At 44.4% G+C, this 24862-nt stretch overlaps 1 protein-coding gene across 1 annotated transcript in view; it reads right to left on the reverse strand.

Annotated features, from left to right (window-relative positions):
* Positions 1-5557: 5557 nt before the first annotated feature.
* The window catches only part of TMC3 (transmembrane channel like 3), a 40891-nt gene continuing 21586 nt past the window's right edge, over positions 5558-24862 (reverse strand). Inside the window, exons 11-22 of the mRNA XM_003810740.6 lie at positions 22685-22794; positions 19592-19670; positions 17994-18239; positions 17143-17271; positions 16501-16568; positions 14611-14739; positions 12621-12731; positions 11883-12008; positions 11074-11152; positions 9837-9879; positions 7939-8194; positions 5558-6471 (exon numbers count right to left, since the gene is read on the reverse strand). Coding sequence (XP_003810788.2) covers positions 5628-6471; positions 7939-8194; positions 9837-9879; positions 11074-11152; positions 11883-12008; positions 12621-12731; positions 14611-14739; positions 16501-16568; positions 17143-17271; positions 17994-18239; positions 19592-19670; positions 22685-22794 — 2220 coding nt within the window. The 3' untranslated portion in view covers positions 5558-5627. The remainder of the gene's footprint in view (positions 6472-7938; positions 8195-9836; positions 9880-11073; positions 11153-11882; positions 12009-12620; positions 12732-14610; positions 14740-16500; positions 16569-17142; positions 17272-17993; positions 18240-19591; positions 19671-22684; positions 22795-24862) is intronic.

Below are 24862 nucleotides of genomic sequence, written 5' to 3' on the forward strand. Positions count from 1 at the left end.
CAACACCACCACTAGACAGACTATAGAGGGGATGGGCCCAAGTGTCCACATGCTCCAATCTTACAAGGCCCTGAATAGAGTGGAGTATCTGCTTTCCACTTAGACACTGATGAAGAATTGCATGCATATTTACTAAGTTAGCTTGGGAAGGTGCTATGTGAATCTACAAATGTAAGCACGTCTGTATGTTTATTGCTTACTCAGCAATAGCTAATCGTTACTCAGCACTTACTTCTTGCTAGCCACTATCCTAAGCACTTTACCTGTTTTGGGCCATTTAACTTAACAATACCGCAGCACCATGAGATAGAGACTACTACTCCCATTTTGCAAGTTAAGAAAGTGAAGATCATTTAGGGTATCCAAGGCCACATAGCTGGGAAGTGGCAGAGCTGTGGCAAACATACGATTTCTATTTCCAAAGGCCACATGTTTACTCATATGCTTTGCTGTCTACTACATCCTATGAGCATATGTAGTGTTAAGTGTGAAACGTGCAAAGATAAAAGAAAACAACAACCTGCAAACCCTAAAAAGAAGGAAAACACACACACAGAGTAGCTGGAAAATACTACCTTAGGCTAGGGAAGTTAGTCTTTTAGAGATGTGCAGAAAACTTTGCTCTAAGTTTCCTGGCACTCATGAATTCTGAGACAAAAGGAGTGACTAAAGGAAGCATTCTGAGGTTACCAAGATATTTACTGAACTACTCTTATCAAAAGGAATTCACTCTTTAATGGATATAACAGTCTGATCTTTGAGACTTGAGAGGAGTTTGTTATGTAGGTGTTTTAGGAGAGATTATAATAATGCTGTGGATCATGTCCTCAATAATAGTTTGAACAAAGGCAGAAATGTACACCCCCATGGACTGTTACTAAAATACAAAGCAATGTGGTGAAACCACAGTTATGCAAAGGCATTTTTGACAGAGTGCGTTTTTAGCTTTCTGTTGCTGCAACTTAGACAAGGGCTAGAGTTCAGGGAAGGGAAAGGGATAACTGACTAGCATGTGGTGCTTTTGTCAGGAGCTTTATGAGCTCCTTTTCACAGCGATGATGGTTGATGTCCACAGAAAAATGAACAAAGGTGTTGAATAGGCAATCGGTTCACAGAAGAGGAAATGCAAATGGCCAGTTGACTTAGGGAGAGATGATAACAATAAGAAATACAAATTAATTAAAATAAGTTGGTATAATTTTTTCATCAGATTGGCAAAAATGATATAGTGTGACAGTATCAGGCATTGGTGAGGCTATAAGAAAATGGCCCTCTCATGCTCTAGAGGAAGTGTGCACAGACGTCTGGACTCGTGAGGACTAATAAAGGAGCTGCTAGTGAAAATGAACATGCTCCTCTCTTATGAGCTAGGGATTTCTCTTTTAGGAGGACCGATATTCACTTCTAAGTAAACACTGGCACGTGTGTGTGCCAAAAAGATACATCAAGACAGACATATAAAAGATGTTTAGTGCAACATTATTTTCAGCAGCAAAGAAGTAGAAATGATTACAATGTCCATCAGTAAAAAAAAGGATCGATATTATGTAGTTTATTCATGTGATGAAATACTTTGCTACAGTTATGAGTTTGATCTATTTTTTGCTAGAGCTAAAAATATAAGTATGTGCATTAATACATGCAGTATAATACTCTTTACTTAAGATGTGCTTACACATTGTTTATGGATGCTTATACGTATATACTCACACATACAACATATAAAACTATAAACAATTGACCAATGGATGTACTCCAAACTCTTGCTAGTGTGAAGGGAATGAGACTTTGTGTAGGGATTAGAGTAGGCTTTGACCGTATCTGTAATATTTTCTTTATTATTAATAGTAACAAAATGGCTTAATGGAAATAAAATAAAATTCCAATTTTGGCAGTTGTTGACTCTCACAGTAGGAATATTGGTGCTTGTCACAGTAGACTTTGCACTATTCTATGTCTTTTAAATTTATTTAAATTAAAGACCTAACCCAACAGTAAGTGCCAGAGTGCATGTGAGCTGTGTTGTGAATTGGAAAGTGATACTCATACTTTCAACCCTGCGTGTGTTTGGCCACTCTCAAATTTTCTTAGGAATGTCTCAGGACCTGCTTGCCCTTAAGTCCTAAAGAAGCACCTCCCCACTCCCACACAGACAATGGTGCTCCCACAGGTGTCTGGAGCAAAGGTCAGCCTTTTCCAAAATATGTTTTAATGTCCCAGGGAGCTTGAGGCCACAGTCCCAGACCAAGCACCAGGAAGAGAGGACCATCATCATGAGCCTCCCATGAGCACCTCTATCTCAAAAGCACATTTCCATGGCATTGTAGAACATTGAGTCTTAAGCAGACCCATTTCATGGCATTGTAGAACATTGAATCTTACGCAGACTGCAACCTCTTGGATTTGTCATGGTGAGATATTTGAAAATATGTCCACTCCTCTTCCTAAATTTCAGGAGAGGTGTTAATCTGTGTGTACATTTAAAATGGTGGTATTTATATGGACTTTTCTTTCAGTTTGGAATTGGTAATGAATCTTAGAATATAACCCTGTGACCAGGCCATTTGTGATTCATTCATTAGGACAATTCTTTCATTTATTTGTTCACCCATTCACATTCAACAGATGTTTATTATCTATGGTCGGCCTCCAAGATTGCTGCTCCCTAGTATACATGCCCTATATAATCTTCCCTTGAGTATGCTGGCACTTGTGTATAGGATGAGATTTTTCTCCCAGATATAGTAAAAGTGAAGTGATTTTGAAGATGTAATGAGATCTCCATTCAGTCAACTCTGAGTTAATCAAAAGAGAGTGTCTGGGTGGGCCTGACCTAATCAGGTGAGCCCTTTTAAAAAGTGGGTTCAGGCCTTCCCTGGAAGGAAAGAGATTCAAAGCTGAAGAAACACTCTCTGGCTTTGAAGAGGCAAACAGCCATGTTGTGGAGAGGGCCTTGTGGCAGGGAATTGCAGGCAGCCTCTAGGAGTGGAGGGCCTCAGTCCTAGGACCTCAAAGAAATGAATTCTGCCAACAATCACCTGAGCTTGGAAGAGGACCTTGAACCTCAAATGGGATGCCAGCTCTGGCAGACACCTGGATTATAGCCTGATGAGACCCTGAGCTCAGGATCCACCTAAGCTGGGCCTGGACTCCTGATGCATGGAAACTGAGATGATAAGTCTGCATTCTTTTAAGCCTACTAAATTTGTTATGCAGTAATAGACAATGAATACAATATATAAGTGTCAGTGACTGAAGATGCAGAATGAATACAACACCATTCTTGCTCCAAAGACACAATCTGGTGGAGGAGACAAATGTTTAAAAGACACACTTTAGAGTGAAAAGAGTTATGAAAATTTGAATCAGGGTGTGCTCCTGGTTAACCATGGCAGATTGAACACACTGCTGCCCAAACCCTGCAGAATGCCCGTAGAAGGATCCAAGGACATCAGCCCATAAAGGTGAAGATAATGTGAAGGGGACAGGGGACAGGGGGCAGGGGGCGTTGGGGGGTGGGGGGGAACAGTGCTGTTCTTCCCTCTGGGCTCATTGGCTGGATGGTGTAAACCTGGCATTTTCTGTGGCTGTGATTTCCTTCTCCATTGACTACATGGAGGAAGCCTGTTGCCAGTAGGAGAAAATGAGGTCAACAAACATAGAAATAGAGCAGAGAGGTGAAAAGAGATTCCTGAGGGTGCTTTAATGCCCTGGCTCCAGTTGGGCCTGAGGCTAGCTTGATTCCCATCCTTCCCAGTTAAGCAAACCAGCAAACCTTAGGGATAAATCATGGATTACTTCCAATCTAAGTGTCCTGACTCATTAATACAGATATACTTCCCAGTTAGCAGAGTAAAATAAGTTCTCAATAAATGTTAGTTCCTCTTGTCATTACTAAACTGATTATTCATACAAACTAAGCATTGTGATATCTTTAAGGGTGGCCATCTGATCTGTGGTGCTTATTAGAGAAGATGAGTTTTGTCTGTTGAAAGACAGCATTGCAATACAAACAGTTCACTCGTATCATTCCGATATCTCAGGTGAGGCTTCAGCAGGCAGGATGAGATATCTCTGGCTTGCTTATGATTTGTGGTCAACCCAAAAGGAGGCAAAGCACTGAGTTCCATTGAAATGATGGCCTGATGTGCTTCTGGATGCAAAGAGCCCCACGGAAACAATCTGCTCATGTGTGGTAGTGTTACAGTAGGTAGCCAGTTAGACATGAGCAGACAGTGGGGGCTCCTGCCAACAAAATGTTGTGGGGCAATCAAAGATGGGAGACACTGAACAGAGTGAGTTCAGGAAAGGTCTTTATTAAAAGGTGATCACCTGGCTCAGTAGGACTAGCGTCCAGGAAAGTCTGAGCCCTGGACAAAGAAAGCAGCCACCTTTTAAGCAGTCGGTGGCCGGGAGTACGTGAGGCAGGAAGCGTACTTACAGAAGCGAGAGCAAAGGCAGTTGTTCAGTCTTTTACATTTATCTATACTACATGTTCCACATCCCTGGGAAACCATGTTTCTGCATCAACCTTGTAACTTTGCAGCTGCGCTAGGGTGGTGAAGCAGGAACTCGCTGAGCCTCAAGGAATGTGAAAGTAGCAAGTACAGATAAGGCTCGCCGAGCACAGAAGGGAAAACAGGCAGTTAGTGTTCTTCTTTAACTTAGGCTATGGGGGAGCTACACTACACTTAGCTTTTGAAGGAAAAAGTAAAAATTTTTGGTTGTCTTTGATTATACTTGTAAAATTCATGAATTCCTTCTTCAACACAACCCCCAGGAATGTCAGGCGACCATCAGGTGATGGTCAGGTGGCTGTTAATTGTCTCTCTCAAATAATAATTGGTCACAGCTGGCACCAGGGAACGACAGTCTCCCAATAGATAGAAAAAACCTGAAACTGGTGATCGGCAGCTTCCCCATAAAATGTCAGGAGTTGGGCGAGTGGGCTCAAACATGCGCACTAAGAGACAAAATGGAGCATTCCGCTGGTAAGGGAAGAACCTCGAGTGAGCGCGTGCACAACTCCAGTAAACACACTGCGCATGCTCCCCTCCCCAGCGCAAGCAGGCCACTACTGCGCATGCGGACAGCCCACCCCAAGGGAAGAAAGGGAAGGATCGTGGGGAGAAGCAACGCAAGACCCCGGAAGCATGCCAACGTGTAAAACCCCAAGTCAAAGGTCAAACAGTGCACTCGATCTCTCAAGTCGCCTGCTTGGCCCTCTACTAAGTATGTTTTACGTTCTTTCATTCCTGCTCTAAAGCTTTTCAGTAAACTTTCATGCCTGCTCTAAAACTTGCCTCAGTCTCTCCTTCTGTCTTGAGCCCCTCTGCCAAATTCTTTCTTCCGAGGAGGCAGGTATTGAGATTGCTGCAGACCCGTGATGATTCACTGCTGGTGACATACTTTGGTGCCACCTAACTCGGATAAATTTGGCTAACAGTAGCTGTAGAATAGGTATCTGTAGCCCTGTCAGCCTCAGGGCCTCAGCTAGCAGCGGCTGACCATGCCCCTCAGGTCTCTAACACACGTGTTCACCTCTTTTTCCAGAAAGGGAGATGCCATGTGCTGGCCCAGCACTCCAACAGGGGCCTGACCTCTAGGAACGGGACACTGGAGGAAGCCTAGACATTTGAACAAATCAAGTCATCCAGATCCACGGTCAGCTCCTGCCCCGACTTGGCCTTCCTCCTGCTTTGCTGGCCCACGGACCTCGGGAACCTGCCCTGGCTGTGGGTGACCTGCAGGTACTGGTCAGCGTTGCTGTTCTGCTGGTCACTGCTGGATGCTGCCGACACGGAGTCAGATTCCGTGAGGGATGGCTCGAACCTGGGCTTCTCTCTGGGCTTCATAGGGGGCTGTGGGTATTGGAAATTCCGGGATCGTGGCTTTTTGGGCACATAGGCTGGCCTCTCAAGGTGACCCTCAAAATCTTCATTCCACGACTTGTAGTGCACCCTCCCCTGGTGCTTGGGATCCAGGGTCTGACTTTCGGACCTCTCCCCAATATAAAAATGAGGAGCCCGACGGAGGTCTATCAGGGAGCGTGGGGGAAGAGACCGTTTGATCCAATCTCTCCTTGGCGTCTCCTCCTCTTCTTCACTCAGCTGTGGGGAGGGAGGCTGGCGGGGGACCCGGGATGCATATTGTCGCACGTTCCTGGGGTACAGCTCCACAATGTCACCTGAAGCATCTATCTTGAAATGTCTTTCTGGCCAGACATTTAGATGTTTTTTCTTGTAAGAGTCACGTTCATTAATGACATAGTATCTGGGGGCGTGGGGCCTGGGACCCTGTGCCAGCAAAGTCGAGGCCTGTGGTCCACGGTGAGGAGGGTTGATTTGCTGAAAGTCTTTTCGGAAAAGAGGTTCTGAGTGTACATCTTCGATGTGTGTTGTAAATGTCATAGGTGTGCCCGATCTGTTCCTGTGAAGGTCACTGGTGCTTGCACACAGACCATGCAGATACCTGTAAGACAGGGGCGGTTAAGTAGCTGTGGCCTTGGTGGTCTCAGAGCCCCACACCTGAGGACTGTGAGCTGTGAGCAGTTCTCTGAGCATTTTCACTGAGGCTGGTTCCAACTGGTTAATGGGTGCGGATTGTGTGCACAGAGACATTTGGGGGACAGGGCTAAACAGTTTTCTTTACTGCTGGAATTTTCAGAACCTAAATCAGTGATGTACACGTGAGTCTCCATGAAGACTGCAGAGCGAGGGGTGTTGTGCTAGTGTATTTCATCACAGAGCCCTCTTTGTGTCAAGAGGCACATAGTGGGACTAGTATCTGTGAAGCACATGTTAGGAACACAGTTTCTCATCCTTTCTGCTAAGCAGCTGTCTGATTCTCAAGCACTTCTCTGAGTTTCCACTGGTGGGTGGAGGGGAGTTGTACATATTAAACAGTTCTTCCCTGGCCAGGTACGGTGGTTCACATTTGTAATCCCAGCACTTTGGGAGGCCAAGGCAGGTGGATCACTTAAGGTCAGGAGTTTGAGACCAGCCTGGCCAACATGGTGAAACCCGGTCTCTATTGAAAATACAAAAAAATAGCCGGGTGTGGTGGCAGGTGCCTGTAATCCCAGCTACTCGGGAGGCTGAGGCAGGAGAATTGCTTGAACCTGGGAGGTGGAGGTTGCAGTGGGCCGAGATTGCACCACTGCACTCCAGCCTGGGTGACAAGAGCAAAACTGTAGTCTCAAAAAAAAAAAAAAAAAAAAAAAAAGTTCTTCCTGATAAAGGCTTGAATCTGTATGGTGGCTGTAGTTTGACCCCTAGTGGCCTCTCAAGGAGTGTTTGAACCCTTTCTCCTTGTCAAGACCCCACAGAGACAGGCAGACAACTCCTTATATAACAAGACTTCAAGTTCTTTGCTAACTTAGTCATTATCTTTAAAAAAGAGAGCCCCTGTATTTTATCTATATTGCTTTCGCTGTGCTACATTCAGATCAAATATAATTCTCCATATGAGTTTGGGCCACCGCAGGTCTGTCCCCTTCATCTTTCCAGGGGTCCTACCTCCATTAAAGTAGGAAGGGATCTACTGCTTTCTTTGATCCCATGTAATGCATAAATGGTCTTGCCAATAACTTGACCAGACTAGAGCTAAAATATGGAAGATCTTGCCAATGATATGGCCACTGTGGAACTAAAAAATAAGCAGTTATTTTCTTAGCCTAGACAAATGTTTATCCTAGGTTGGCTGGAAGGTTTGCTTACAAGTTAAATGGCAGATAACCTAGGAGGAAGAATTTGTCCTGTTTGATAAACTTTGACACCCCCACCCCGCCTCCATTTCTTTTTAGTACCAGCTGTCATAGTCTCCTGACCCATGCCTTCTGGGAGAATTAGAATTTAATGGCCTTGGCCTCCTGAAGCTGCTGAGGCCTTCAAATCTCTCACATTCCAGGTTTTAATCTGTGCTGCAATGGAGCCTCACCTGTTAGTTTCATGCTCTAGCCTGGATTTGGAGACCCCAGGGAGAAGTGAGCTAGGAGCCCTGTCCCCTGGCCTGGGGCTCTGGGGCATGGACTGTGCGACTGTCTCTATTCTGCCACTCTTGCTGCTCCCTGAGTCAAAATGGGCCACGTTGCCGTTGTTTTGGGGTGTGCCCGAGTACGCTGAGGACAGCTGGCTGGTAAGATCACTGTTGTTTGGAAGCTTCTTGGTGCTTTCTTCCTGGGTCTGGATTCGGGCTGCAGGGAGAGGGAGGTGTTGTGAGAAGACAAGTGTCACTGAGCAGGTAACAACTTCAGATGAGTTGAGTTGCAAGAGTTTTATGACATCCAAGAGTTGGTCTGCAAACAATTGAGTGCACTTACAAATACACCTAACCAGTGGGCAACAAACATTCTGTAATTCAAATGATTTCATCCCTGCAAGTTGGAGCTGGGAGTGTAGGAGGAATCAAGTGAACACAAGGCTTTACAGTGCTCCACCTGATGCTCCCATGAGGCAAAGCAAGTACTTAACAGCTTTGGGCCTCCAGTTCCTTATCTCTTCAATGGAGATAATAAAGCTTACACAACAATTATGATTCTTTGGAAACAGTTCACATGCATTCTGAAAAAAGGTGTGGTCTCGAGCTGCAAAATGAACACTGGACAATGCTATTGTTATCCTGAAACAGTCTATGTGGATTCTGGCTTTTGAAGGTGACCTGAACTAAATTTAATTATGCTTAATTGGCAAATAAGCGATGACAATTACAGAGGCATTTTATGGCGTGAGCCACAGTCACTTTCAGTAATCATTATCAATTGTAGGCTTCTCTCTGAAAAGCTGATGGAGCAAGCAAGCATAATCCTTAGGCCTTAGAGCTCTTGCTCAGGCATTTTTCTGGAGAAGAATATTTCCCTTCCAATTAGTGAAGTATTGCAACAGCTGTGAGAGCTAGCCCCTAAAGCCCTTCTGGGTCCCATTCATGTAGGCTGTGCCATGTTAATGGTGCCCAGTGAGCCTTCTAGCTCACAGCACTCTGTTAGTGGTCCTGAGAAACAGATCCATCTCCTTCGAGCTGCCGTTGCCCACTTTCTTCCCTTCAGGCCCCAGCAGACTTCTACGCCACATGCTTCCATTCTCCCTGCTCTGCAGGGACAGGACAGAACCTAAGGAGGCTCAGGGAAGGGACCTGGGAGGGAACATTGCAAGGAAGAGATGGGCCATGGAGAGGAAGTATACAAAAGTGACCCAGACAAAGAGATTCTTTGGGCTTTCATCCACGTGAATGTGCTGCTTTTCCTCTCCTACTTCGATACTTCCTTCTGATTTTACACATGTTTTGGGATTATTCATGGGCCTGGATATGATATAAAAATTAAAGATTTAAAACAACATTTATATCCCTAGATTTTATTTTATTATGCATAGTTACTGATGAAAAACCACAGGTTATCAGGAATTTGTATTGGTAGTATACTGCAAACTACTTTAAATGGCTGTATTTTTAAATGCCCACTAACTGAGACAGCAGATCTCTGCATTTAAAAAAAATATTAGGACAGGTGCAGTGGCTCACACCTAGAGCTAGCTCTAGGGGCTAGCTCTCCCCAGCACTTTGGGAGGCCAAGGTTGGTGGATCATGAGGTCAGGAGTTTGAGACCAGCCGGACCAACATGGTGAAAATGTAAAAATTAGCCAGGTGTGATGGCACGCACCTGTAATCCCAGCTACTCAGGAGGCTGAGGCAGGAGAATCACTTGAACCCGGAAGGTGGAGGTTGCAGTGAGCCAAGATCACACCACTGCACTCCAGCCTGGGCGACAGAGCAAGACTCTGCCTCAAAACAAAACAAAACAAAACAAAAAAACAACAACAAAAAGAAACGGAAATACTTACCTTCTACCATCTGGGCAACCTTTTTCTTATCCTCTGATCTTGCCTAAAATGCAAATGATATGCATGTTTGTTTTGGCTTTAGCAGGAAGCAGTAACAAATATTATTCCTGGGGGAAGAGAAAAAGATTTACATGCCATAGTTCTTACCTTGGACCATAACTGTACTACTATTGCCCCCTATGGACGGTATGCTCTGGGCTCGGGCCTGTTATTTGAGTGAATAAATGCAGATACCTGACAGCTGAAGTTTTATGCCTAGCCAGTTTTATTTAGGGACAGCTAATTAACAGACCATGTTTAGATTATGTCCATAATAGTTTGCCTGAATCACAAAGAAAAAAATACAGATCGACAACACTGGAGATGTATGTTTCCACCAAAATGGCCTTTGTAACTCCAAATGGATTTCCAATTAGAAGCTAATTTGTGTTTCTTGGTATGAATTGATGTTCATGGGAAGTTTTTTTTTTTCTGATAGAAGTGGTAGGAGTTTTTTTGCATGGGTGAGGTCAGTGAGGCATCTGGGGTGCCAAATTTAAGGAGGCACTTATTTTCAGAGCTGTGAAAGGACAGAATCAGCATTACGCTTACAGAGCCTCCTTAAATGTGGTGCTTTGGGAGCCTCACTGGCCTCATCCCAGTCCTGGGATCCTTCCTTGGGGTCTGGAGGACCCAGGGCACTAAGGGAACACCTGGGGTATGTGGAGGAGGAGAAATTGTGGGAGTTTTGGAAGCATGTGTCTCCCTGGGACTGCTCTGAGAGATAGGGTTTGAGCCCCATGGAGAGAAGGTAATGACAGCCACATCTAAAGGATATGAAAGAGGTGAGGCTTTAGGGACAAACAGTGCTGCTGGGCTCAGATGCCCAAGTTGACAAGGATTGGGAAGGGGCCCTTTGTCTCCCCTGCCAATCTACCAGAGCTCACAAAAGTACCTGGCACACTGAGGGCTTGGTGTGGTCACAGGGTGGGCACTGAAAGGCTCGAGGCAGCAGCAAGGCCTCTTGAGGAGGAAGAAAAACAGGAGAGCAGCCTTCCTCCTAGCAAAGGGGAGCCATCCCTGGGTATTCTTAGAAATAAGTCTTGGACATCTGGGGATTGGTGGCCTTGCACCATAGTGGGTGGCCAAGAGTCACAGAAACCTTGAAGATGTGACCTCACTTGTATTCCCACGCTGGCGGGATCTCAGTCATGTGGTTGACACATATTCATAATAGCAAAGTTCATGAAATACTTGCGTTTTGGATCTGCATTTTGAGCTGGTGGTTGCTGAGCTTTAGAGACCGTGCGATGCTCTGGAGATAATAGATGAGCATGCTAGGACAGAACAACACAGGACAATGAGTGGACTGCAACTTGCTTTTCTGCTTTTCAGACCACATTCCCTGCAGATAGTTGGCAGGAATGAGAGGCTCCCAGGCCAGATGCGGGCTATCCACTGACCCTCCACTAAGGACAAAATGTATCAGCAAATTCTCAAGCCAGTGAGCACTGGGAAGGGGCTGCTTTTGTTTTCTCTTCCTGGCTTTCCACAGCACCCTCGTTGACCTGGAATTCTGCACTGGTGATAGCAATAAGGAAGAACTGAAAATGGGGGAGAAATTTTGCAGTCTATCAAGCTATGAGTACAGGATCCACTCACTTTTATTTTTTTTTCCTTTAAACCAAAATAAGCCAAAGCTACTCAGCTGAGTTGTGAAATTCCTTTTCAGGACTATTTAAGTTTCTAGAAAATGATAATGGCATTCAGCCCCATTCCAGTGATCACAGTAATTGACCAAATGGTGTTGATGGATCAGTAACCACCTCAATGGCAATGGAGTGCTCCCTCACCGCCCCTCACTGAGACCCAGTGGCTGTGTCTCCATGGCACAGTGCCTCATGTGACTCTGGTGTGTGACTCAGAGTCCCTGTTGAGATCATCAGGCTCTAAGCCTAAGTGATTTTTGAATGAACTAATAAATTTTATGTAATTATTGGAAAGCAGCGTTTTCTTGTTGGCCAAACACACGGAAGTCCCTCCAAAGCTGGCAGGTGTGGTACTCACAAAAGCAGGAGTACCGCGGGCAGGATGACCACGGGGCTACTGATGTGTCCAACCACGGAGCCAAACCACACGGGAAAGTCTTTCTCAATCGTTTCTGACACAATGTCATAAATTTTCTCTTGTCCACTGTGAGAAGGAAAAACATAACTCCAGATTTTATTGCTCTTGGCAGAAAGATGCTACAAGACATCAGAAAATGGCTGGATGCCTGGAGGCCAATTCATAACATTCCTCAAATGATTTCATATCTAATTAATATGGAGGATGGAAGATGGGGTCATTAATCACATTGCATGTATGTGTGTGTTCTAATCGTGTACACTAAGGTAGACTAAATATTCCATGTTGTTTCAAAGCTGACTTGAATGCTGGATGAAGATACTAGAGGGTTTTGCTTGAATACAGCTGGATAATATAGGAAAAAAAGTGCTGTGCACTGTGGTTTAATAAAAGCTTTCTGTGTTTTGACCAGGTAGAATGTCCTCTAGCACAGAACAATGCTGTTTCTCTTTTTCACTTTAAAAGGATTATGTTTTTTAACATGAGCACAGAGATGATTATACTAAGGGCAGCCTTCTATTAAGGAAAGAGCACTGGTCTTGGATTTAAAACATGCGGGTTTGCAATCTTTCTATCCTGTTTACCTGCTCTGTGAGCTTGGAGGAGAATTCAGTTCAATATGATTTAATTCCCTTACAGCTGTCAGTCGCTCCGGGCAGAGCTGGGAACGAAACTTACCTGAATGGCCCACAGTTTAGAGATGGCTTGTATCGGACAATAGCAAAAATGGTTGGCAGCATGCACAGAAACAGCATAAACAGGAGCATTGCCAAGTAGAAGTTGTTGGATCTGCAGATAAATCAGATGTCATGTGTTAAGTTCACTCCATAGCCAGTTGCCAGGGTTGCATATGCCCAAAGAGCTGCCACAGAAACGGTTGCCCTGACTCTTTGCAAACTAAAAATCGTCCTCTCAGGGTTACCTACAAATGGATCTGTCATAGGGTCACATGCAGCTTAGAAACCTAGAAATCAGCGTTCAAAGGAACTTCAGAGATCTCCCACCCAACCTGTTCATCTAATAAACATTTGCTGAGCACCTGTTCACCTCAAACCATGCGAGTGGTGAACTCACCCTGGCACCCAGGAGTTCCACACAGTAAACTCGATTTATGGAAAAATCTTAGAAGCATTGCCCATCCATCTGCGTCCTTACCTAATGGTTCCCTCTCCTATTCCCAGGCTTGAACTTGTCTCTTACGTCTCGGGATGGTTTGGCTCTTTTGTTTATGATTCCTGACTCTCTCACTTGGGTGTGATTTGCACTCCCTCTTATCCACTCCACATGTGGCTGCCCAGGGTATGTGTTCTACCTGATTAAGCCCTGGTCCCTGAGCCCTAAGCTAGTGTCAGGGAGTTTGGATGCCCAGAGCTCCCCTGAGGGCAACTTAGACCTGTTTGGTGTGCAAGGCCCTGTACACAGTTCAGAAAAGAGAATGAGGGGTCAATCTAGTTACTTTCAACTAGTACTCTCTGTTGGTCTGTTTCTCTGTCTCTCTCTCTCTCTCTCTCTCTCTCTTTCTCATGAAAAAGACTTGACTAAAAGAGAACAGAAGATTTCAGAGAGCACAGAATGTAGTAGGAGAGTGATAAGTTGTGAAACTTCTTTCTCTTTCTCTATCCACAGACACACATACATACATATAATAAATATACATACACATATATACAACATATATAAATATATCAAAACATATCTCTGAATGTATTAATATATGTGTACTGTCATCAGATAAAATGCATTGTCAAGTAGGTCATGAGCAAAAGTTTGAAAGCCACTGATATAGACACACATAACCATATGTCAAAGTAAAATAACTGAATCAAAGTATTTAGAATGTGTTATGAATTCACCAAAATTGCTAAAATTAAAACAGATAAAAGAATAAGTGTTGGCGAGGTTATAAAACACTTGGAACTCTCATATAATGCTGCCAGACATGTAAAATGGGGTGTTCATTTTAGAAAACTTTTTGGTGCTATTTGCTAACGGTGAACATATGCATGCCCTGTGTCCCAGCAATTGCATTCCTAGGTATATATGCAACAAAGATACTTAGGATGTTCAAGGCAGCATTACTCATTATGGCTAACAGCTGGAAGCAACCTACATGCCCGTCAACAGGAGCCAGGATAAAGAAATTGGGGTATATTTTCTCCGTGAGTTGAATCTCACAAACACAATGTTGAGTGTAAGCAGTTGGGCAGAAAGGAGCACATACTGTGTGTGTGTGTGATTACGTTTACATCAAGTAAAACCCAGGCAAGCCTAATTATGCCATTAGAAGTTGGCAGTGATTGGAATGACATACAAGTGGGCATGCTCTGGGTGCCATTTGTGTTTTGTTTTTTGATCTGAGTGCCTTGTGTTCAGTTTTTGAAAACTCATCAAGCTAAACATTTATGATTTGTGTACTTTTTTTCTAAAGGAATATTAAACTTCAGCAAAACGTTTTAAAAGTGTCATGAGTTCAAGAGGAGTAATGATTCATTGAAAGAGTAAGACATTGGAAATGGCTCTTGGAGGAGACAAAATTGGAGGACAGGCAAGATTTTGACAGGAAGAGAGTTGGGGGGACCCTTTGCTAGAGGACCCCTGGGTAAGGCAGGCATGGATTATATATATGTATATATAGTTATCTGCATGATCAGATCTTATTCTTACTCACCTTGAGGCTCGAAATACTTGCTGGTGGGGCACATTGCAGGTCAGCACAGCCCAGCTCCTCAGGTACATGAGCCCAATGAGTTTGAGAACGTTGAACGCTGGGAGACATGGGGAGAAGAAGGCCCCCATCCTGGAACCATGAGGAAGGTCGGTTTGCATCTGTTCTCTTCCAGCCTATCTCCCAGGACTATGGAAGCCCCATGCAGGAACATGGTTCTGAGACTTTGGGGGTTATACCCTAAGCTTAGAGAACTGGAAAAGCCCCTGAAGTCCCGAGACCACAACCCTCTACCTTCTAAAGATAAGACAAGTCACTGAAGGTGGGTATTGATCCTATTTTAAAATATTATATTTGCAAAGGACAACTGTTTGTCTCTCTTTTCACAGCTGAGCAAAGGAAAATCCTCTGGGAAGGAGGCAAATAATGGATAACTACTATTTGGGGCCAGCTCCTGGTTTTGCTTGTCTATGATGAGGACTGTGTTAATAAATTACTGCGTTTCAGGTTTAATCAACATATTTTGGGCACCTAGTTTTGCTGGATATGGCATTAAGCATCCTCACACATTTCAGTTTGTTTACTCTTCTGCAATAGTGAAAGGAGAGGTAAATATCCAGTTGATAGACAACAAGGGCAGATATGGGGAAACCAAAGACATGTTGCTAAGGCTGACTCTATATCATCCAAACCTGGGAGATTTGGGGAATGAAAGAACTGAGCCCACAGACAAGAACCAGGTCATCCCAGGGAAGCTGGGACTTATGGTCACCCTGAAAAGAAATGTCAGCTAGGCGACAAAACCCATGTCTTCAGACTTAAGTCTAAATCAGTTTATATTGGATACGTATTCAATCTAATACTTGTGGAATTTGGATTTAGTGGTATGAAAATAAACATAGGCATAAGAATATGTTTATAAGTAAAATGTTTCTAACAAGAAATGTTCAGTTATCATTGTCTGTTGGATGTTAGGCAAGACACTAAGCTTCTCTGCACTTCAGTTTTCTCATCTTTAAAAAGGGGAAAATAATAGCAGTTACTTCATGGGTTTACTATAAGGATTAAATCAGTTACTACAGGTAGAAAAGTACTTGATATCTAGCACTATTAAATAAATGTCACCTATTATTTTTAATACTGTATTTGTAAAGATATTTTGCAAAATACAGTGGCTCTAAGAATTTGACAGGAGGCATATTACTTTGTACCTCTCAATTGCCATGTATTTTACTGAATGATTATGAAGAGAGTGTTTTCTGGAGATGTATGGAATGTCCCAAGTTCTTGTTTTTTGTTCGTTTGTTTGCTTGTGTTTTAACAAATAGCACTATTCTGGTCCAACAAGTAAAATCAGCTCGTCAGTGTCTCCAAGGACAGGATTGCCATGGGCTGGGAGGTGCCATGGGTGAACAGACTTCCCTACTTCCTGCCTCCCCAAGGGTGGGTCTGCAGTCTAGGGGATGGCTGTGCTCCTGGGCCCAGTGTCTAAGTGAAAATTAGGAGGAAATGGAGGGAGGGTGGCGAGCGAGGACAGACTGGCCAAGGTCCCCCGCAGCCACTCCTGAAGTCCTCACGAAGGAGAAGCAGCCTCTCCTCCCAGCCTTCCCCAAGTCCTCCCTAAGAGTGTATTCTGCTGGTTTCTGTGCAGATTTTTTTCGGCTGCGACCAATAGTAGCTTAAACATGGATTATTTTCTTTTTAATTTCTTCCTGCAAAATTCTTAGGAAACCGTTAATAAAAGTAATATACATGTGAAATAATAATCTTGGAAACATACCTTCTTAATGCTTATGTAACTGTGTTATGGTCGTGTCCCATCTAGACTAAGTAAATTAAAATCTTAGCCCAGATGAGATGTAAGCAAAGGCAAGAAGAAACTTTGATACCTACCAAATCATTCCTTGGTTGTAGACTAAATGTAGCACATTCTCAGCTATTTTGAATTCTCCATATTCAGGCTACAAGAGAAAATAAACTTGTGCATTAAACAAGTTCCAAAGTTCTTTGCATGAACCAATTAATTACAGACACCTATATAGACTTCTTTGCTCTTATGAACACTTAGAGATCAGTGCTTGTGGGGCCATCCCAGCAAATGGTAAATGTTAAGAAAGGGGTGGGGCTGGGCATTGTAGTTTATGCCTGTAATCCCAGCACTTCGGGAGGCTGAGCAGGAGGATCACTTGAAGTCAGGAGTTCGAGGTCAGCCTGGGCAACATAGTGAGACCTCATCTCTACAAGAAATTTTTAAAACTAGCTGGGCATGGTGGCATGCGCCTATAATCCCAGCTACTCGGGAGGCTGAGGCAGGAGGATCGCTTGAGCAAGACCCTGTCTCAAAAAACACAAAAAACAGACAAAAAAAAAAAAAAAAAGGAAGTAGAAGCTCAGCTTTCTGCACCCATCTCTTCCCACTTGTATTGTCTTTCCGTGTGTCCCCCTCAACTATGCTGGACTGTTTCCCAGCCACAACCTGAGAAAGGATGGATTTGGCCATATAAACTTTCCCAACAGACACAGCATTTTACTTACAAACTTGCTTTCCAGATCCCAACACCAGTAGTCACTTAAGTACCGCACGAAAAGTCCTCGGAAGAAGTCTATGAGCAGAATGCTCGCCACGGTGAAGAGCATGTCAATGATGGAGAGCTTCAGCATCTCCTGAAACACAGGGCGTCCCTGGATGCCACCATGCCCCACCCTTCCCATGGTCACTCTTCCTTCAGGGTGCTCCTAATCTCTGTTCATTCCTGTGGGCCCCAGCCAGTGGGCCCCTCCAATGGCATCTTCATTTCTCATCTTTGTAAGTTGCAGTGGGCAGAGGACTGGGCTTCTGGTACATAATGGGTGTTCAATAAATATTAGGTAATTTGAATTCAAATTTTGATATCTGAGGCCAGCATCACATGAAACTAGGAAAGAATCTAAGGTCTGTGGTTCTGAGCTGCAGGAGACTCGAGGCCAGTGACTCATTTCCATGGGATAATACCTTGGGGTTGAGGTTCTCTGTACAACATGGTTAAGGGTACAGATTTTGGAGCAGATTCCTGGGTTCAGGACTTCATTCTGCTCTTTACTATCTGTGTCCTTGGGCAAGTACTTGACCACTGTGCCTCAGTTTCCTCATCTGTGCCTATAAGGGTGACAATAATAGGACTTATGAGGACCAAGCATTTAGGACAGGACCCGGCATGCGGTCAATATTGGCTGAATCTTTGCACTGATTACTTTTCTTTTTTAATTTTGAGGCTTGGAAAATCATAAACCTCACTGAACTTTTCTTTCTTTTTTCTATAACATAGGGGCAGTGACAGCTCAGAGAGTTGCTGGGGTTAAGTGATGAGATGGATATGACAGAGCTTTGTAAGGGTAAAGAGAACCACCTGACCAACGTATGTCTCCCAGCACTGGTCTTGTGGACTCTGAGTGTGGAGGCTAGTCTTGTTGGCCTTTATAAGAGGCATGGTGTAAGCTGAAATGCTGGTCTCTTCCAAGGCCCATGTGTTGTTTCTCCTGAGCCCCATTCCAGGCTGAGATGTGGACCATTTCTCTTCTTCAGGGGCTGTCCTGGTTGCAAAGAAGGTGGTGGAATCTATCCAATGACTTGTGTTATTTTTGGTAGCCATTTCCTGGGGAGAGACAGAGAGAGAGAGGGAAGGAGGGGAGAAAGGAAAATGGCGGTCCACATATTTGTAAATGAGAATCCATCATGGACCCCAAGGGTGTCATTGCATTGCTTGGGAGTAATCATTCATCCTCTTTCTCTTTCTAGACCACCACTTGACTAGAGTTGGCCCCAATAAGGGAACACAGAGGTGTAATGGATAATATTTATTCATCCCTAGTAAGGGTCAGAAACTGTTTTAGGTAACACATGTTAACTCTACTTATCCTCACAAGAGCTTTAGATAACGATTATTACCTCATGTTCAGATGAGGAGATTGAAACTCAGTGAGTTGAAACCTAATGCTCAAGGTCACGCTGCTAGTAAGTGTCAGGTAAAGACCCAGGTCTATGTAACCTCAAAGCCCCAGTGCAGAAAAATGACTCTCTGTGGCCTCGTCTACCTATAGGCCTTGAAATTTGATGTTAGTGTGATATGCCTTGGGCAAACAACCCTAAAAGAGCACCCCCTGTCTTCCTCCCTTTCCTCCCCCATTCAGGATATCCTTATAGGTGGGGCAGGTTGAAAGTGGACATCAGGCTGGGCGTGATGCCTCACACCTGTAATCCCAGCACTTTGGGAGGTCGAGGCAGGGGAATCGCTTGAGCCCAAGAGTTTGAGACCAGCCTGAGCAACATGGTGAAACCCCATCTCTATAAAAAAATACAAAAAAATATAGCCAGATGCAGCGGTGGCACGCAGCTCTAGTCCCAGCTACTCTGGAGGCTGAGATGGGAGTATCACTTGAGCCTAGGGAGGTTGAGGCTGCAGTGAGCAGTGATTGTGCCACTGCACTCCAGCCTGGGCAACAAAGCGAGACCCTGTCTCAAAAAAGAAAAAAAAAAAGGTGGACACCAAAGCTACTCTAGGTTGGGAGCAAATACTCCTGCTAGGCTGGGATAGTAAGTCCACTCTGAACTGTTCCCCATGAAATGATTATTCTGTCCTGACTTTCTGAGTGAGTCCCATGGCCTGCTGCTCTTCCTGTGATCGTTTGCAATAGCTGTTGATAGCCTTTTCCTGATGGGATTCAAAGAAATGGGGTAGTATGATACAAAGAGTCAAAAATTCTGGAGTTCTTATCCCAGCACCATCACTTACTAGTCATGCACTGTGGCCTGAGTTTCTTTATCTGGGAAACGGGGATAATTTTTCTCTCCTCACCTTGAGAAGACTCCAGCAAAGTCAAGTTTTGCACATGATTATGGAGTACAAGTATAAGCAGTGATCCTGTCCACGATGATGACCCTGGTGTTGGGAGGAGGTAGCAGGGAGGGCAGAGGTAGGGCAGGCAACTATCTGGGATGGGCACTCACCTCAATGCTCATGCTGTTAACTTTGTCCAGGAGAGCAATGATCAGGCTGTAGAGATTTCCCAGATACAGCACAAGGACCCTGAAAGCCACAAGCCCACCTTGAGAAACAAGACCATGGCACAGAAGTCCGTGGTTCTAGAGCCCCCACATGGTTCTAAAGACTGTCATGGATATATTAAGGCAGTGGCTGCCACACTTGGTTTCCTCTAGAATCACCTTGAGGGCATTTTTAAAAAGACAGAATTCCAGAATCCACCCTTAGTAGGTCTGGAAGGGGTCTGGAAATTGTTTTACAGCCTTTCCAGGTGATTCTGCTATAGCCCATCCTTGGATCTGTACTTTACAAACACTAGTGTAGCCGAAAATGTGAGTTTAGGAAGTAGGGCCCTAACGTGTAGTTTATGAGTCATGCTTTCTGGTTTATGAATTGATTTCCCATGCATTATCTCATTTGATCCTCATAACAGCTCTGTAATAATCTCCACTTAAGGGACAAGTGTATTGAAGCGCAGAGGGAGCTAAGTCACCAGCTCAAGTTCACACAATTAAAAAGCAGCAGAATGCAATTTCAGGACCTCAATGCTCTGCTTCTGAAATACAGGCTGGACCCCTCAGAAGCACTGAAAAGCTGTGGGTACAGCTACACCCTGTCAGCTACTGGGAGTGAATAGAACCTGCCAGCAACAGTCTGGATCAGCCAATGATCAAAGACTTGATGTCAGCTTCCCCAGTGCTGGAAGGTTTTGGAAACACATCATGGAATTTCCCAGGATGCAGCCTTGGGTCTTACTGGAAACCTGTCTGGGAAAATGAAGTGAGAAAGGAAACGACAGGTTTGTACACACTTCAGTGAGACAACACTTAGCCCTTGGAGAAAAATGAAGCCAATTGATGGGAGAATCGTGAAACCAATTGAGAAAGTTGATGGGAAAGCATCTTTATCTTGAGGAAAAGACTCCAAGTTGAAACCATCCCCCCAGGCCTTCCGCATCTCCTCAAGTATAAAGTTGACCACCCGTGTGCAGGCAGTGGGCAGAGAAACAGGAAAGTGGCATCTCCAGGGGACAGCATTATAACTCACATGGGCTCTCCCTCTGAATTGAGATGGGATTCCTGTGGGCACAGTGCATTTACAGTACTGAGTACAAGGCAAGCCCCTCAGTGTGTATTCAGTAAGTGTTGGCCAAAGGAAGGATTGAATGCATTTCCTCTCCTGCTGTCTTGGCATCACCATCACTCTGTGCCTTGGATAGAAGGTAACACAGTCTGCTGGTGAGTTAATGGAACTGAAATAATATGTCTTATGCTTATTACCAGAATTAGCCCTAATTTGTCTGGGGGAAGTCTCTGATGCCTCTGTTTCTCTAGTTTTCAACATGAATAACGAGGCCAATTTATATAATAGCATTGCCTTTAGACCAAATGCAATAATGAAATTGATTCCACCCAATACTTGCTAGTGAGGAAGGAGCTTCTCTGTTGCAGGTCAAAAGACGTGTTGGGTGGAGCAGAAAGAACCAGGAATAGCCAGTGGGCTGAGAGGCTCATCCCAGATCTACCCTGGGCCATGAAAGTTAGACCAACTCCATGCTCTTCCTAGTCATGTTTTCTCTCTTTGAAATGACAGTTGAATTTCAGGGGTTGGAAATTATGGCCTTCAAACCAAACCGTACCCTTGCCTATTTTTGTCAGTAAAGTTGTATTGGAACACGACCACACCTGTTCATCGCCATATGGTCTGTGGCTGCTTTCATGCTAGAACCTTAGAGTTGAGTAGTGGTGATAGAGACTGTGTGACCCACAAAACCACAAGTATTTACTATCTAGTTCTTTTTGGGAGATGTTTGCCAATTCCTGAATGAGAGCAAATCTTCCCAAAGTGGTCTGTGGAAAATTAGTTCTGTAGAATGTTATTAGGTGTTACAAGAGGAAACGGGGAGAAACTAGTGTAGACCAGGTTGAAGGTGAGAGCAGGTAAGCAGGGCTCTCACTGCCTCCCTCTGCCACATTCAGTTTAACAATGCCTCACCCAGCCCTACTACAGTAGCTAAATTTGTAAATGAAGAGACCATACTCCAGGGAGGACAGGCAAATTTTTCAGGAAAATACTGATAAAACCAGTGCTCAAAATGAGTGTGGTTGTTCTGACTCCCATAGAAGGTGTCCCAGGACGTCCCCTCAGGTGCATCAGCCTACTGTTGCTCAGGTCTTCCTCAACCACCTGCTGTCACAGCCACTGACTGTCCTGGCAAAGCTTCCAGGCATATCTACAAGGAACTCTTTGAGTCTGTACTTTGGGGGAACTGTTCACAAAGCGTTGACTGTTCTTCTTGCATCTGGAAAAACAACATGGGTCCCTCTCACCACTCAGAGTTAAACCACGGAGAAAACAGAACAGTGGGGAAAACCAGACACACTGCCAGACCTCTTCTTGGTTCCCTTTTGTTCATTTGTTTGTTTGTTTATTTGAGATGGAGTTTCGCTTTTGTTGCCCAGGCTGGAGTGCAGTGGCGTGATCTTGGCTCACCGCAACCTTGACTCAACCTCTGCCAAGCGATTCTCCTGCCTCAGCCTCCCGAGTAGCTGGGATTATAGGCATGCGCCACCACGCCCAGCTATTTTTTAATTTTTTTAATTTTTTTTTATTTTTAGTAGACACAGGGTTTCTCCATGTTGGTCAGGCTGGTCTTGAACTCCCAACCTCAGGTGATCCACCCGCCTCGGCCTCCCAAAGTACTGGGATTACAGGCGTAAGCCACCACGCCCGACCCTTGGTTCCCTTTTGTGTCCTCTTTTTCTGCCTGTTCTTTATTCCTTTCCCTTCTCCTCCTCCTCTTCCTCCTCTTCTTCATTTCTTTTCTTCTACCCTTGTCATCCTGGTCCTCCTCCTCCCTTCCTCCTCCTCTTCCCCTGCCTCCTCCCCTATCCCTCCTCTTGGGTTATGCTTTTCTTGAGTTGCATCCATAGGTAAAGTTCTGTGCTGATTGTCTGAGAGAAAAGAAGCAAGCCCTGGTTCTTGAGGCACTTACATTCCCACTGTGGGTGGGCACATGGGTGAGCCACAGGTGGCATTTCTGGGTAGGACTGTTGTACCTTGCAAGCTGGAAGCGCAGCGTGGTCCTGGGGTGGTACATCTCTAAGGCAGCAATGAGATCAAAGGCTGATGGTGCTATCATGGTGACGAGGGAGACCACCACACTGACCTGCTGAGAGAGCACATGCCAGAGCCAGACATTCCCAGGACCCCCCACCAGCCCTCACCATGTGCATTTGATTTCTTTCCCTAATATTGGATCAGTGGCTTTCCACAGGGTCCTTGGATCCTCCATGGAAAATCCCCCCAAATCTCTGCTAATTAGCTTTTTTCAAAAGGTGGCCACCACTTTATCATGGTTTTTTTTTTTTTTTTTTTTTGAACTCTCCTTAAATGTTCTGAGGACACTCATACCTCCCATTTGGGATTCACTAGGCCAGGTGCTGTGGCTCACACCTGTAATCCCAACACTTTGGGAAGCTTGTGAGGCCCAGGCAGGAGAATTGTTTGAGGCCAGGCATTGAAGACCAGCCTGGGCAACACAGCAAGACCCCATCTCTACAAAAAAAAAAAAAAAAGCTGGCATATGCCTATGGTCCCAACTCGTTGGGAGGCTGAGGCAAGAGAATTGCTTGAGGCCAGGTGTTTAAGACCAGCCAGGGCAACACAGCAAGACCCCATCTCTACCAAAAAAAAAAAAAAGTGGCACATGCCTATGGTCCCAGCTTGTTGGGAAACTGTGGCAGAAGAATTTCTTGAACCCAGAAGTTCGAGGCTGCTGTGACCTGTGATTGGATCACTGCACTCCAGCCTGGGCAACAGAGTGAAACCTTGACTCAAAAAACAAAAAGGATTCACTAGCATTTCTGCCACATTTTCCCCAATTACCATCTCACAGTATTTATACTTCCCTGACCTTGGATGGAAGACGGAAATAACTGCAACTATTACCAATAGAAAAGGAAAGCCTGAGAGGTAATGTAATATTCTTTCTGTACATGGAAGATTAATTATCTAGAGAATTAGGCCTGGCTTTTGTTTCTCTGTACTTAGAGCAGAAGAAAGAGGAGTTTTAGCTGGTACAGAAGATGTTTGAGATAAAATAAGAAATAATTTCTGAATATTTCTTTAAAAAACTATTCATATTTCTATCTGTAAACATACAAGCACACAGTAAGTCAATTGGCATAAAATAGAGGCATGGGAAAAGATTATCTAGGGTGGGCTCAGATTTTGATAAATTACTGTACATTGATAAATATGCACACGGTAAATTGATGGCCATCTTACACACCTTTCTTTTTAAATCCCAACAGAGGGAAATAATTTTCATAGAAATGGTCAGAGAGGTGGTTTTTGTGCTATTTCTGCCTTTCAAATCTGTATAGATAAATTGGGCCAACCTTTCAGGACAGTGGTCTTAAAATGAATATTTAGAATTCCAAAATTGTTCATATCCGTTCACTTGGTGATTTTCTATTTATGGGAATATTCACACAACGGGGGTTGGGGGGGAGATGATTGTTTAAAAAACAAACCATTTGTGTAGAGCTGGTTCTGGAAGCATTATTTGTCATTTAGATATTCAGAAACTACCTAAATATTCACGAATGACACCTGGTTAACTTTAATCCGTACTATGGAATAAGTGCAGTTGTTAATTCCAGTCTGCAGGAATGTGGAACATGGATGTGAAGAAACAGATGTGCAAAAGGCAAAACACAGTCGGTGAGGCTCAAAGGTAGAGAACGGTGTAAATGCTTGAAGGTGTTTTTGAATCAAACTCTTTCCCAAAGGAGATGAATAAAATTGCCAAGCCTTAGTGCTGCCCCTCTGGCTCAAAGTCCTTATAGTCAGTGCTCTAGGACAAGAGGACTAAACTTTTTCCCTAGAGATATTCCCACCTAACTTACATAAGGAACAGAGAGGCAGGCAGGCTACTTTTCTGTGTCTCTCTCTTTCTCTTTTTTTTTTTTTTTTTTTTTTGAGACAGAGTCTCGCTCTGTTGCCCACACTGGAGTGCAGTGGCGTGATCTTGGCTCACTCTAGCCTCCGTCGCCTGGGTTCAAGTGATTCTCCTGCCTCAGCCTCCTGAGTAGCTGGAACTACAGGTGTGCACCACGACGCCCAGCTAATTTTTGTGATTTTGGTAGAGATAGGGTTTCATCATGTTGGCCAGGCTGGGCTGGAACTCCTGACCTCAAGTGATCCACCTGCCCCAGCCTCCCAAAGTGCTG

This window comes from Pan paniscus, chromosome 16 (genome assembly GCF_029289425.2).
Source record: "Pan paniscus chromosome 16, NHGRI_mPanPan1-v2.0_pri, whole genome shotgun sequence".
Lineage (NCBI taxonomy): Eukaryota > Metazoa > Chordata > Mammalia > Primates > Hominidae > Pan > Pan paniscus.